At 43.1% G+C, this 15,105-nt stretch overlaps 1 protein-coding gene across 2 annotated transcripts in view; it reads right to left on the bottom strand.

The window, feature by feature from the left end:
- Positions 1 to 201: 201 nt before the first annotated feature.
- The window catches only part of FBXO16 (F-box protein 16), a 48,741-nt gene continuing 33,837 nt past the window's right edge, over positions 202 to 15,105 (bottom strand). For both annotated transcript variants that reach the window (XM_045774094.2, XM_045774095.2), the window contains exons 7-8: positions 11,886 to 11,988; positions 202 to 1,745 (exon numbers count right to left, since the gene is read on the bottom strand). In XM_045774094.2, the coding sequence (XP_045630050.2) occupies positions 1,563 to 1,745; positions 11,886 to 11,988 (286 nt within the window). In that variant the 3' untranslated portion in view covers positions 202 to 1,562. The remainder of the gene's footprint in view (positions 1,746 to 11,885; positions 11,989 to 15,105) is intronic.

Here is a 15,105-nt window from a genome sequence, read left to right as displayed (position 1 = left end):
TTGGGTGGTGCAAAGTAATCAATTGTAAGCTGGTCGTGTTTGTCCCACATCAAACATTTGGGCGTGCAAACCACCGTATCCTGCGCCAGCCTTCCAGGCCACCATTTTGAACCATTCAAAAACAAGTATGTATATCTTTGCTACAGTATGGAATACAAGAACGTGAGCGCTCAACATGACGTGATTGACAAACATGTGGTTTTCTATCATTCTGCTTTACTTAGGTAAGTAAGTATCCTAGAATGGTGACTTCTGGGACCTTGAAATGGTTCCATGAGTAGATGGTTTAGTTTAGAATGTATGACTAATATTTTTGCAGCCAAGTAACATTTTCTGCTTTCCAGTGACTCTTTGAAGCCCATTTACATTGCTTGAATAACAATTATAATTCCTGCTTTGGAAATTTTTACATTGTCCCCCTTGTGCTGGTTATTCGTCACTGTCCCACTCATATAATACCTCTCCCACCTACTCCTGGCCACATTTCTCCCCAATCTTCTTTGTTCTCTGACTTCTGGATGGGTTTGACTATAGGCAAGTGCTGTTGGAATATGGAGGGGTGGGGAGAGAGAGGGCTTGGGTCTTCTCCCTCTTCCTTCCCCGCTGGTCTTGTTATCTACAGTGACTGTGTTCCTCTCCCAAAGTGCATACATCCTGTTGGGCGGCCCCTCTCCTGTGGCTACAGCTCTCACTGGGTTCTAGAAAAACAGGCCCTTTCCCTTCTGCCTCTTCAGGCCACAGGCTGACAAAGCCTTCCACCATCGCTAGTTCCTACATGCTTCGCATCTCATCTTGGTTCTCTTAACCCTCCCTACAGTGTTATTGTGGGCTGAATTATGTCCCACCCTCTAAAATCCCCCACCCAAATTCCTATATTGAAGTCTTAACCCCCAGGACCTCAGAATGTGACTGTCTTTGGAGAAAGGGTCTTCGAAGAGGTAATTAAGTTTAAATGAGGTCAGATGGATGGGCCCTAATCTAATCTGACTTGTATCCCTATAATAAGAGGAGATTAGGACACAGACCTGCCCAGAAAGGAGACCACATGAAGACATAAGGAGAGAGAGCCCTCAGAAGTAACCAACCCTGCCAACATCTTAGAGTTCCCAGCCTCCAGAGCGTGAGAAAATAGATGTCCACTGTTTATAAGCCACCCGTCTATGGTATTTTTGTTATAGCAACTGGAAGAGATGAAGACAGTGGTCCTTTGTCATGGTAGCTCTAGCCAACGAGACGCTGTGGTGAACAGCCCCATCCCTGAACTGCTCAAGTAGCTTGGGAGTGTGCCGTCTGCATCTTTCTGGGGGCCTGCCCTATCCACCCAATATTACCACTGTTGCTATCCCATGTCCCTTCATCGACCCCATGGTATCTATCCTCACATTTGTATCTAGGTAACTCCAGCAGCACTTATACCACGAACACCTTTTACTGAAATACTGTACAGCTCCCTTTCCCAAGTAGGCCCCTAAGCTGAAAGTTCCTAACAGAGGACCCAAGTAACACCCAGCTCTCCAATGTGTAGAGCACCTCGTCATTTCTATCACAATCCTTTCACATGTTTAAATTAACTTCGGGTCTGGAGCCTGGATGGGTAATGCCTGAAGCCCAGAGTGCCTCTGAAGATGCTGCATGAGGATTTTCGTGGCTGCTTCGGTGGCTGGAAGCCCTGCCCACGGATGAGGAGACCAGGCGAGATGAGCGGGAACTTGGAGAGGGGCGCTGGGTTCCACACTTAGGGACATCTAGGGAGGAAAAAGACACCATTACAGTGACAGCCGCTAAAATAGCAGAGAGGAAGCTATATAATTAAGCTTATTTTAATAATGCAAAACAGCTTTCTCAAATTGTAGGGCTGGATGGGGATTTATTGAGACTTCCCAACGTCACCACCCCTAACCCCCATGCAATCTTCACCTTGAGCTAAGAATCAGTCTGTTAGTCTCCAAAGTGCTCTCACAACCATACTTTCATTTGAACCTCAAGAAAAATCCACAAGGTAGGTAGGGAAGTATTAGCATCTCCGTTTTACAAATCAACGAATCTGAAGAATAGGCCATTTATAGGCCAGCCTGGGTTCACAGAGCAAAAAGGTGTCAGAGCCAGGTCGGAAGACTTGAGGCTCTCAGGCCAGGTGAACACTGGTAGAGTCCCCGTGTTTTACACTCACTACTAATCTGTGCATGCACATTCTCTCTAAAAAGGCAAATGTCACAGGTTGACGTTCCAACCAAAACTCACAGTGAGAAGGGATTTCTCCTGGACATCTGGACGTGAGCAGGAAAGGGAAGAGGGAAAGATGGAGAGAACAAGAGAAAGAAAGAACAGGAGCTGAGCTTGCAAGGAGCACAAGCGACGGACTCTGTTAAGTTCCCTCTTATGCTGGCCCCTACGGTGCAGAGAGATAGAAGGGGACAGGGCAGATACGCAGACCCTGACACCTTCCCTGAACACAGTCCCAGTCCCACGACTCCACATTCAGCCGGCACGTCCCAGGCGTCAGATCGGTACATCCCTCTCATGCTCTGCCGGATATGTTTACCACATGCAGCTTTCTATTAATCTGGGAAAATCCTACTTGAGACTTCCATTGAATCAGAAACTGCTTCGGCCAATGGCTGCTGTCTCCTGTCCTCTCGTCCAGGGAACCGGGTCCCTCATTACTCCACAAAGATGCCCCACAGCAGCTGGTCTTGCCTCACACCCTACACCAGCCTCACGTACTCTATTTCTTCTCTTAAATCTAACCTGTCCTTCAAGGTCCATCTTCTCCAAGAAGCTTGGGCGTCTTGACCCTCGAGGATTTTTTTTTTTTAATTTTTAAAAAGGATTTTATTTATTTATTTGAGAGACCACACAAGCCGGGGGAGGGGTGGAGAGAGAGAGAGGAGCAGCTCCCCACTGAGCAGGGAGTCACATGTGGAACTCCATCCCAGGAACCTGGGATCATGACCTGAGCTGAAGGCAGATGCTTAACCCACTGAGCCACCCAGGCACCCCAACCCTCAGGGATTTCTGCTTCAGCTGGATTCTTTTTTTTTTTTTTTTAAGATTTTATTTATTTATTTGACAGAGAGACAGCCAGCGAGAGAGGGAACACAAGCAGGGGGAGTGGGAGAGGAAGAAGCAGGCTCCCAGCAGAGCAGGGAGCCCGATGCAGGGCTAGATCCCAGGACCCCAGGATCAGGCCCTGAGCTGAAGGCCGACGCTTAACGACTGAGCCACCCAGTCGCCACCAGCTGGATTCTTGAAGCCATTACTGTCGAGCCCTCTGACTTCACATTGAACATATGTTCTAGGATGTTAGTATTAGCGCCTGACCGTAATTATTTGTCCCCTGACAAGACCGCAAACTCCCTGAGAGCAAAGTTGGAATCTTACAGTTCAATGAATCTATGGTGTACCCGCCTACACATGTTTGTTGATGATTTTTCTGGGAAAAAGGAGGCAAAGCTGGGATTAAATGTAGCAAGATGTGAGAATTGGAGAGGAAAAGGAGGAAGAAATGGGAGCAAATAATCTTCCCTCCTTTGAAGCTATCAGTGTAGTTTTAAGATCAGCGTAGAGAGGCATTTTTGCTGTTGTTCTAAGATCAACATAAGGTAAGAGAACAAATAGAAGTGTTCCTTTGTGCTATTTTAGTAACAGTGAAAATAGAATAATACCTGTTGAGCGAAGGGAAGGCCTAGCTCTCTGGGATACAAGAACAGGCTAGTCACACCTCACCTGTAACAGTTTCGAATTTAATCCTATTACTCTGCAAAGCTGATTTATCACTGCATTTGAGGAACCCCGTTCTCCTGAGTCCCCCTGGGTGGTTGGGGGGAAGTTCACAGGCCGAGGCAGGGTCCTCTCAAGCTCTCCTTTTTTAGCCAAGGCAGGTTGCAGGGATTCGCCCCCCACCCCCACCCCCTTGGTAATTGTCATCCCCTGTCCGGACTGTTGGGTTTCTCTTCCCTCCAATATCGGCTCTGGGAAGATGGTCTCCTTACATCACCCTTTCTTTCTGTCTCTGAAAACAACTGCGCAGACCCTCTTCATTTGAAGGCTTCAATGTCCATCATTACAAGAGAAAAGATAAGATTTAAGGGGAAAACATGGGGAAGTTATATAAAGGGCATAAATCTGACAGTCTTGGGTCTTGATGTAAAGCATTTGATGATCTGGTTGAAATAACCGGGAATTTCTTTTATACCGACACCGGGTATGAGATCATAGAAAAGCACCTATTGGTCTCGGTCCCATGTTCCTGGCACACAGCTCAAACCCTCGTAATTTCCTAAGTGATGAGAGCACCTAGGAGCATCTTTTCTTCTATGGAGGTGACTGGATGGGCTCCTGGATGGGGGCTGGTTACCGGAAAGAGTATTGGAAGAGTTCCCATATTCCCATATTGCCAAGTCCCTGATTAGAAGCTTAGAATTTTTGGCCCCACTCACCGTCCTCCGGAGAGGGGGAGGGGCTAGAAATCGACTTAATAATTGATCATGCCTCCATAACGGAGCCTCCATAAGAATCCCAATAGGATGGGGTCGCTCTCACAAACACTGTTGTTATAAATGATCTTTACTTATGTGCCGGTCCATCTGCGTAGCCTGTCCTCAGTCTGTTCCCATGGAGAGGCATGGAATCAGCTACCGATCTTCCTCAACTCACGATGGGGGTATGTCCCGGTAAACACATCATAAATGGAAAATACTGGAAGTCAAAAACTGCATTTAATACACCTAACCCACCTCCGCCTAGCCTCCCTTAAACATGCTCAGAACACTTACATCGGCCTACAGCTGGGCAAAGTCATCAAACACAAAGCCTATTTTATGACAAACTGTGGAATAGCTCAGGTAACATAGTGAATGCTGTACTGAAAGCGAGAAACAGATGGTTGTTAAGTGTATCGGCTGTTTATCCTCGTGACTGCGTGGCTGACTGGCTGCCCCTGACCTGGTCACGACAGAGTGTCACACTGCATATCGTTAGCCTGGGTAAAGATAAAATCCAAAACTCAAAGTATGGTTTTGACTGAATGTGTATGGCTTTTGCACCACCATAAAGTTGAAAAAAATCGTAAGTTAAGCCACTGGAAGTCAGGGACCTTCTATAATTTAAATATATTTTTCTTGGGACGCCTGGGTGGCTCAGTCGGTTAAGCATCCAACTTTTGATTTCAGCTAAGGTCCTATCTCAGGGTTGTGGGATCGAGCTCCGTATCAGGCTCCATGCTCAGCACAGAGTCTGTGCAGGGAGCCCGATGTGGGGTCCAGCTGTGAGCTGTGGAGGAAGGCTAAGCAACCCTAGGCAGGGTTTTGAAATTTAAATCTAAGACCATGGGGTGCCTGGGTGGCTCAGTCTGTTAAGCTTAAATGACTGCCTTCAGCTCAGGTCATGATCCTGAGTCTGGGGATGAGTCCCACATCGGGCTCCCTGCTCAGCAGGGAGTCTACTTTTCCCTCTGCCCCTCACTCCACTCTCGTGCTCTCTCTCACTCTCTCTCGCAAAGAAATAAATGAAATCTTTAAAAAAATAAAATAAAACAAAAATAAATCCAGGACTATGTGATGGCACCATTCAGGCTGCCAAGTGAAGTGAGGTAGGGATATGTCGCAAAATGTGCATAGGCCATATAATTCGAATGGTTATTTGTTAGCAATGATAGTGAATTTGAATTGCAAAACAGCCATGCCTTAGAAAATTGGCTTCTACTGTAGTTTGTGGTGAAATACTATATTACTAAATGTTGTATACACACCCGTATATATATATACACACACACACTATATAAATACCATATATAGAGTACATACCACATATATATATATATTTTAAGCAAGCCGTAGGCCCAAAGCAGGACTTGAACTCACAACCCTGAGATCAAGAATCACATGTTCTACTGACTGAGCCAGCCAGGCAGCCCACAAACATGTATTTTTAAAACCCCAGTAGTAGCAGTGATTAAGTATCTGTCATAACTAATATGTATATAACTAATAATATTACATAACTCACAAACACAGTTCTTCTCTTCTGGAAGATCCCAAAGAGAAGCCAATTTGTGTCAAATATTTTGTATGTAACTCTTAAGAACAGGTAGCCATTATATGCTGCTGTCTAAATATTCAGCAGAAGAGAAGCAGGTAGAGTCACTCCTGTTGGAAACGCCAGGGTAATTTATTATGCATAGCATCATAAAACCAGAGATAACAAGACGGAACAAGAAAACTATGCTCTCTTAAAGGCAAAGGATAAATGCAAAGACTCTAAATAGTGGTCCTGCCTGGGAGTTCATTTTGCCCCCAGGATTCTCAGCAAGTAGGCCCTTTCTTCTCTTACGTATCAAAAAGTAACAGCAACCAATACCGTAATTAGCAAGCAGTGGAGTGCGTGCTGCACGGAATTCACAGCACTGAGTTCAATACACATGCCCCGCTCAGCCCGAGTGTGGAATTAAAAAAACCTAACTTTGATGAGGAATGAATGCATGAACGTATGTGCAGGCACAAGACTGTGCAGAGACCACACAGGAAAAAAAAATATGTGGCTCACATTTCAATATACAGGTACGAATGTGACCATTTTTCATATAGTAGACACCATGAGAGAAAGAAAAGACAAAGAAAGATAAAGAAAACTGAGGGGAAGCAAAAGTAAAAGCAAGAAAGGGAAGCTTACTCCATAGGTTGGGGCCTCCTGCCAAGGCCCCCAGGCTGTCTGGTTGACCCCTCCTTCCACAGCTTCTTACAGGCTCGGGATCTCTCCTGCAGCCCCAGGTGCTGATCTGCTGGGATTTTGATCTTGCTTATTGGTATTACCCATACTTGCTACTATTTACCGAAGGCTTCTTTGAGCCAGGCACTAACCTAAATGCTTTACATCCCCCCTCCCAGCCCTGTGAGGTTTGTGGCATTCCTAACTCCATTTTACAGAAGAGGAGACAGAACCTCCCAGGGGTTAATAAATGGCCCAAATCACAATCCCGCAAGGCAGTTATCACGATTCCCATTTTACAGATGGAGAAATGGAGGCTCGGGAAGGTTTAGTAACTTATCCAAAGTCACTCCATTTAGTTAAAAGAGCTCAAGTCTGTCTGGCTGCAAAGCCCATGTTCTTTCTTACTCTGCATTCCAAATGGAATTCTCAGGATTTCACTGCTTGAGCTAAATGATTAAAAATCTCTCCTGTAGAGATTTCTCGTTCTGCACATCCCAACCAAATAGATGTTAGAAAACAAATACCTGGGGAAGTGATCAGGATTTGAAAGAAATCTATTGCAGACTGCCCATAGGAAACCATGGCATACATTTGTTTCATAAACACTTCTGTTAGAATCAACTGTAGTTTCTAAAGCCCCAAGAAGAAGACAGGAGACAGAAACCAGCTTTGATTGGTTGATCTTCGGAGCTCAGGAGGGTGATGGATTCCTTCTGGAATTCTATGTAAAGTCACTTTGGCCACAGCTGTGTCCCTCAGGTAGAAGAGAGCGGGGAGAGGACCTGTAGGGGACTGTGGGGTCCCACAGCTCCAGTCTGTAGCCTGGAATGGACTTTAAAGATGTTGGAATCTAAACTCTGATTTTCTAAATGGGAAAATGAAAACTCACAGGCTGAGTGACTGCTGGTTAACTGTAGAGCAGGGGACAGAACTCTGGGTTTCCTGATTCTTAAACCATTGTTCTTTCCATGACAAGAATCAGGGATTGCTTTAGAGCATATCCTTTTTTCCTCTGCTTCTGACTCAGAGAGGGAAAAAAGAAAAAGGTGAGAAGGCTTGCAGAAGCATTTTAAAACACAGAACACTAAGAATCAAGTTATCCTGGAAAATGTTGAAGAAGTTAAGCGCAGAGGCTGGAATCAGAGCACAGAAAAAGAAAGTCATATGTGAAGCAATTATGGTAAGCAGGCAATTCGAGGCTTTTTTTACTTGTATTTAGGTGAATGCTCTGAAACTGTAAGCTTTTTGAAATCCGTGGCCAAATCAGAACCTAGACAGTGATATGACTTCTAGTTTCTAAGTAAAAGTTAAATGTGAGATTAAGGGTATTTCCAATTTTTATACTTAATTTGGTAGGAAAAAGAAGAAAGGAAAAATGACAGGACACAAGACGTCAGCTGGGGTCCTCTGAGTCTACCTCTATGTCCCCGGGAAGTCCAAAGACCACCCTTGGGTTTTTGTGAAGGGGGGGGCTTTTGTTTTTCTGGTCTTCTAGACTTCTGAGATCTTGCTTTCATGTGTAAATTGAGAATTTATTGCAGAGATGGAAGGCGTGGTTGACATCCCGGTAAGAGCAAATAAATTCAATTGGACTGGATCCTGGCCCTGCTCCCCTGCCTGTCTGAGCTTCTCTCCACCTGGCTGGCTCTCTCTCCGCAACTTCTGTCTCCCTCCCCTCTCCCTGCACACCCCCCTTCCCACGGAGGAGCAGAAACAACAAACTTCCTCTAATCTCCTGCAAAGCAGGTTTTCCGCCCTCTGAAGTCCAGGTGCTTGTAGCATCCAAGCCCTCAAGATGGCAGCCCTCCTCACAAGCTCCTCAAGGCTTTCCCCCAAGGAGACAGCTCCCTCCTTCCCTTTCCCCAACAGGCACTGCGTGTCTGGTTGTTAAGATTAAAAAAAAAAAAAGATTTTTTTTCCATGTCTTTATACATGATGGGAAAATTTCTGAAGTTTAAGATAGTAGTACTTGCTATACTGTGGTAGTGTTTCTATTTTTTGTTTGTTCTGTATGGACTTTTATTATCATAACTAAGTGTAATGGACATTTCTTGATATGTATCTAATTTTAATAAACGGTCTTCAAAATCGGAAAGCGTTAGTGATCAGATCTAGGCTTTATTCGCATCTTCTCTCAGTGACTCCCCACCACAGGTGGTTAAAGGGAGGAGCTGTAAAGAGGCAGCTTTAGAACTGAAAGCCTTGAGAGGAAATCAGGTACCCTTTTAAGGGGTGGGTCTTGAAAACTCAAGCCTATTAAAGAACAGAAAACATCACAAGCTCACTGTTTGGCTTCGAAACTATTTCCCTCAAGCAGGTTTCTGTTTGGGGAGGCATCTTTCATATTTGGAAGCGGTAAGTCATGGTAAGCACAAAGTGAAGAAGGTGGGTCTCAGTGGCCTCATAGCCACCGTCCTGGAGAGACAGCTTAAGGGATATTCTCTGTACTCTTTCACGCTCCCGTGCTTTTTCCTGTTCCAACATTTCCACTTCACGAAGCTCTACCTTCTCTGACTATCCAGGTATTTTCTGCTTACAGGGAGAAGGAATATTTAGTGTTCAGGTCTCAGGTACCTTCTGGGCGGCTTTGTCCATCTGTCCCTCTCATCCTCACCTCTGTAATGTGTTCCCCTGAGTTCTGCCTGCTCACCTGTTTCCCTAGTTCCTCCTGAAATCTCCCTGCATACACCTATCTAAATGAGGTCGGAACTTTCCATCGAACAGCACAGGGTTCTCTCCATGGCAACTGCACTGGGCTGTGTCCACCACCCTTTCTCTACAGCAGCAGTTCTCAGAGTTTTACTCCCTTCTCTCCTTCGGTCCCCTCATTGCATTTCCTCAAAACCCATTTCTTCTCTCTTGGGTCCCACATCCAGCATTTCCTAATTTTCACCAGCGCCTTACAACACTGAGGAGGCTGCTTCTTTCCTCTGAGCTCCGTCGCCCACGGGGAGGGCCAACTGCCACCGCGTGGAGACTGGGCCTGAGCCACTCGCAGCCTCGCGGCCCACCACAGCCCAGCTTGTCACAGGCGTCATTACCAACAGAAAGATCCTAGCACGCTTCTGGAGGGTTCAAAGATGCCTTATGCTCCTTATCAAAACCGCGAAGCCTAAATCGTGGCGATAATTAGTATATTTACACCAACAGTACAAGGAGATCAATCCGGGCGCACACTTCATTTTATTCATGGCTTCGTTGTTCTCCATCGTTGTTTAATTTGCCCTGGTTTCCCTCCAGCCTTCATGAGCACAACTTTTAAAGTTTAGAAACATAATGAATTTTTTAACTTAAGCAAGCCCTCCTAAGTGTGTGACAGATGGCTAATGGCAAAAGCCGCTGGGGAAGGTTTCTGTGTAGCCTTTGATTTTGTTGTTTTGGCTGTGCTGATAATTTGTAAGCATACATCAACCATCAACTTTTATCATCCTTTGAATTCCCGGCTCTCCCCCCGGATTTCTCTGCTACTCCTGGCCTAGAAGAGGCCAGGGAAGCCAGGCAGAAGCATGCCTAAATGGCCTGTGTGATAAGCCTCATAAAGTTATTCTTCTCCATTAATGGTTTTCACTGACAATTTTACTGCTCGGCTTTAAGCCTCCCCATTTCCTTGGGCATCTGTACATATGTCTGTGATAAGCCTCACCCAGTCCAACAAAACTGGCCCCGCAGAATACATACAGTCTTATTTTTTAAAAAAGCTCATTTTAAAAAAGCTCTCTCTTTTTTTGAAACATAACACTTGAAAATACATTGAAGCAGAAAGGAATAGAGCTTTAAAGCAGAGCTATAAAAGTGATTTATTCATGAGTACATACTTACTCCACTCCCAACTGACATCCATTTTATATTAATTTTCCTTGAGTGTGTAGCCTCAGCTACTTTCTAGATCTTTCCTACGAAAACGAACTTTTTATCCCACCCTTATTCCCTTCTGCTTTGCTCCAAAGACTCTCATATGGGCTGAGAGGGATCCACTGGGGGTACAGAACCACAATTTGGGCAACTCCGCTATGAAATAATAATGCTCCCTAGTCACAATCACTGACTCTATTAGGTAGTCAATTAGCTATTTTTTAATTAGGGAAAGAAAAGGTCCTCATTCATTTTCTCTGAAGTTACTTGAAATGCACTTTTATAATCATACTCCACTGGCAGCAGGAAAGCTATGGAAAGTACACCTTTTTCTTAGGTGAGTGCAACCTTCACTCTACAGGTAAGTAATTTTTTTTTTTTTTAAGATGTTATTTAGGGACCCCTGGGTGGCTCAGTTGGTTAAGTGGTTAAGCGGCTGCCTTCAGCTCAGGTCAGGATCCCAGGGTCCTGGGATCAGCAGGGAGCCTGCTTCTCCTACTACCTGCCACTCCCACTGCTTGTGTGCTCTCTCTCTCCCTCTCTCTCTGACAAATAAATAAATAAATAAAATCTTAAAAAAAAAGATTTTTTAAATTTATTTATTTGAGAGCGAGAGTGAGTGAGAGAAAGCAGGGGGAGGAAGAGGGAGAAGCAGACTCCCCCGTGAGCAGGGAAGCCAGGACCCCAGGGATCATGACCTGAGCAAAAGACAGACACTCAAACAACTGAGCCACCCAGGCGCCCCTCTAGGTAAGTAATTCCTATAGAGAAATTTCTATAGCCCATCTTCTCCCCACCGCAAAGGACTCACAGCAGAAGAAAGAACCAATGATAGCAATGTTCCCTTTATATTGTATACTTTTCACCTCAGATTCATACACTTTAGTTCATCCAGTTTTGGTTTTTTTTTTTTTTAACAGATGAGAAAATAGAGACTTAGAGTCTCATGGGAATAAAAGGTAGAACATAGGGAACACAGTCACTGATACTATGATAGTGCTGTGTGGTGACAGATGGCAGCCACACTTGCGGTGAGCACAGCATAACGTCTAGAGACGCGGAATCACAATGTTGTACACCTGAAACTAATGCAACACTGTATGTCAACTACACTCAAATAACATTTTTTTTAAAATAGAGGCTTAGAGAAATTAAATAAAGGATGCCTTCAAGGTCACATAGCTTGTCAGTCAGAGACCAGAATTTAAAGCCCCACTTGAGGATTCTGATTTAAAAAAACCCAAAATTCATTTCACAAATAGGATTAGAGACCCAGCAATTTTCATAAATGTTACGGTACAGAAGCTTTTATAAGCAATACTTACCAGTGACTGTGCTTTTCTTAGCTTAGATCTGTCCTGCAATTTATTTTTCTTATCATGTGATTGTCGGCTGAAATCTGGGTTCATTTCATGTCTTTTCCTCCTTCTGTAAATTAGAAATCATTGGAACATTACAATCATTTTAAATTTGCATAGCTATTTGTCTGCTGGACTTTGTTGTTCCTGTGATTTAAACGATTGTTTTCACTCAACTGGAAACGAGCCAAATGTAGATCACTAGAGGACTGGCTGAATCAGCTCCAGCACTCCCGCACACCCGCACAGTGGAGCGCTACGAGCTGTAAAAAGGAAAGCAGGGTATTTCTACATCCAACTGTGCAGTGATCTCCAGGGTATATTGTTATATGAAAAAGGAAAGGTGAATAAAATGGTATGTGTTGTGGGCTACCATTTATTTCAGAAACGGATGTGTGTTATTTTGCTTTTAACTTCCACTTAACAAAATTTTAATTTTGTTAAGTGGAAGGACTATCCCACAACATCTTGGAAAATGGTGACCTATCAGTAGGCTTGCCCTTGTGATCCAATCAAGAACAAAGAACAGTAGGGAGGGGTAGGAACAGAAGCTAGACTTCTCCAAATATACTTTGTTTTATATATTTGACTTTGGAACCTTCTCTATTTTCTCAAAATTATAATACAAAGGAAGAAAGCCCCTAAAATCTAAGCACAAAATGGAAGAAACAATCTTGTCTCTGGAGTTGGTGGCATTACTGCACACGGAGGGATTACTTGATGGGACATTAGCATAGTAATTTGTCTGAATATTCTTAGTAGAATATATCCTAAGGACAAAAACACAGGCAAAGAAACCTTAAACCATTTTTAGTAATCCTATTGTTTGAATTAATATTAGTATTGGTTTTCTAAAACTATCACATATATTTGGATAAAGTAGGGATCAGCAAACTATAGCCCAGAGGCCAACTTGGCCGAGTGCCTATTTTTGTAGATAAAGCTAAACTGGGACATCTTCATGCTTATTGTTTGTTTCTTGTCTTGGGCTATTTTCAGGCTACAATGGCAGAGTTGAGCAGTTGTGACAGAGACATGTCCTGTAAAAGCCTAACATATTTTTGTCTGGCGCTCTCCAAAAGAGTTTGCCTATAGTAATGTATCCAGGCGGTGGTCCTCAATAGCCGCTAACATCACAAAGAAGGGAGACAAGCAGAAATTATGTACATGCTCTTATATACCCAAGCCTCTAGATTTGACTACCAGTATGGCCAAGGACAGGAGACAGAGGAACCTCCAGGGTAAATGACCCGATTTCTATAACAAACAAATTGCAAGGAGGGGAAAAAAAGGACAGAGGGTAAGCCTATAGATCCAAAAAGGATTTTTTAAAAAAGATTTTATTTATTTATTTGATAGAGAGAAAGCACAAGCAGGAGGGAGAGGGAGAAGCAGGCTCCCTGCTGAGCAGGGAGCTGAATGTGGGACTCGATCCAGGACCCTGGGATCATGACTTGAGCTAAAGGCAGACACTCAACCAACTGAGCCACCCAGGCGCCCTAGATCCAAAAAAGATTTAAGGTGATGTATGGACTAAATACAACCTGCAGACTTTGTTGGAACTTGATTAAACAAACCAACTGTTTAAAAATACCATTTATGAGATGTTCAAAGATACCTCAAAACTGACTTGATATTTGATTGATTGTATTGTGAAATCATCCTTTGATTTAGATGTGATATGTATAATATCATATTTTTAGAAAAAGTTTATCTTTTAAGGATAGGCATTGATTGAAATATATGTGAATGAAATAATACGACACTTAGATTTGTCTCCAAAGTGAACTGGGGGAAGGGCAGAGTGGGTGAGGGATAAGTTCATGAGTTCAAAACCATTAATGCTAGCTGATGGTTACAAGAAGTTGTATTTTCTCTACTCTTATATATTTGAATTTCCAGTATAAAAATTTTTATTTGTTTAAAGATTTTATTTTTATTTACTTATATTATTTATTTATTATTTATTTATTTATTTTGAGAGAGAAAGAAAGCAAGAGAGTGAGCGAGAGCAGGGGGAGAGAGAGATCCTCAAGCAGACTCAGTGCTGAGCTCAGAGCCTGATGCGGGGCTCAATCCCACAGTCCTGAGATCACGACCCAAGCCGAAATCAAGAGTTGGATTGCTTAACCGACTCACCCAGGCACCCCATAAAAAATTTTATTTAAAAAGATCAGCTTTCCCAAATATTTCTTATTGCTTAATTTGCAAAAATTTCCCCCAACTTTTAATTAAGAAGTTTCAAACATACAGAATAGTTGAAAGAATAACACAGTGATTACCCAGAAACTCTCCAACTAGATTCAACAATTAGTAACATTTTGCTACGTCTGCTTTCTCTCTATATATACATAGATACATATATATACACGTACATGCCACATATATATGTATGTATGTATTTTTGCCATACCATAGGAAAATAAATTGCAGACACTTCACCCCTAAATACTTCAACACTCATCTCCTAATATAAAGACATTTGCCTCCCTAACCACATTAGTATCATCATACTTTGGAAAATGAATGGTAGTTCTTTAATATCACTTAATATTCAGTTCGTATTCAAATTTCTGCAATTGTCCCAAGAATGCCTTCTGTAGTCTTTTTTTAAAAAATCAGAATCCTATCTAAATTCAAATTGCAGGGCGCCTGGGTGTCTCTGTCATTAAGCATCTGCTTTCGACTCAGGTCATGATCCCAGGTACTGGGATCGAGCACCACATTGGGCTCCCCACTTGGCGGGGAGCCTGCTTCTCCTTCTCCCTCTGCCTGCTGCTCTCCCTACTTGAGCTCACTCTCTCTCTGTCAAATAAATAAATAAAATCCTTAAAAAAAATAAATTCAAACTGCATTTGGTTGTTATGTCTCTTATGTCTACAATATTTTCCCCACTTCTTTTTTCCCCCATGGCACTGACTCTTTGAAGAGTCCAAGCATCTGGTCTATCTTGGTGAATGTAGCACATGCACTTAAAAAAAATGTATTTGTGGAATTGTCTACTTATCTCTTTAAAGCTGTCAATTTTTGTCTTATGTACTCTGAGGCTTTGTAATTAAGTACATATGTATTTGTAGCAGTTATATCTTTCGGGTTAATCCCTGTATCATTATGAAGTATCCCTCTTTATCTTTAGTAGAACTCTTTGTCTTGATGTCTATTTTACTTGAAATTAATTAAAAGTCAT

The sequence above is a fragment of the Ursus americanus genome, chromosome 13 (assembly GCF_024610735.1).
Source record: "Ursus americanus isolate L20-20 chromosome 13, mUrsAme1.1.p, whole genome shotgun sequence".
In the NCBI taxonomy this organism is placed as follows: domain Eukaryota; kingdom Metazoa; phylum Chordata; class Mammalia; order Carnivora; family Ursidae; genus Ursus; species Ursus americanus.
Note: the sequence above shows the minus strand (reverse complement) of the source record. Positions and strands in the feature narration are given on the sequence as shown.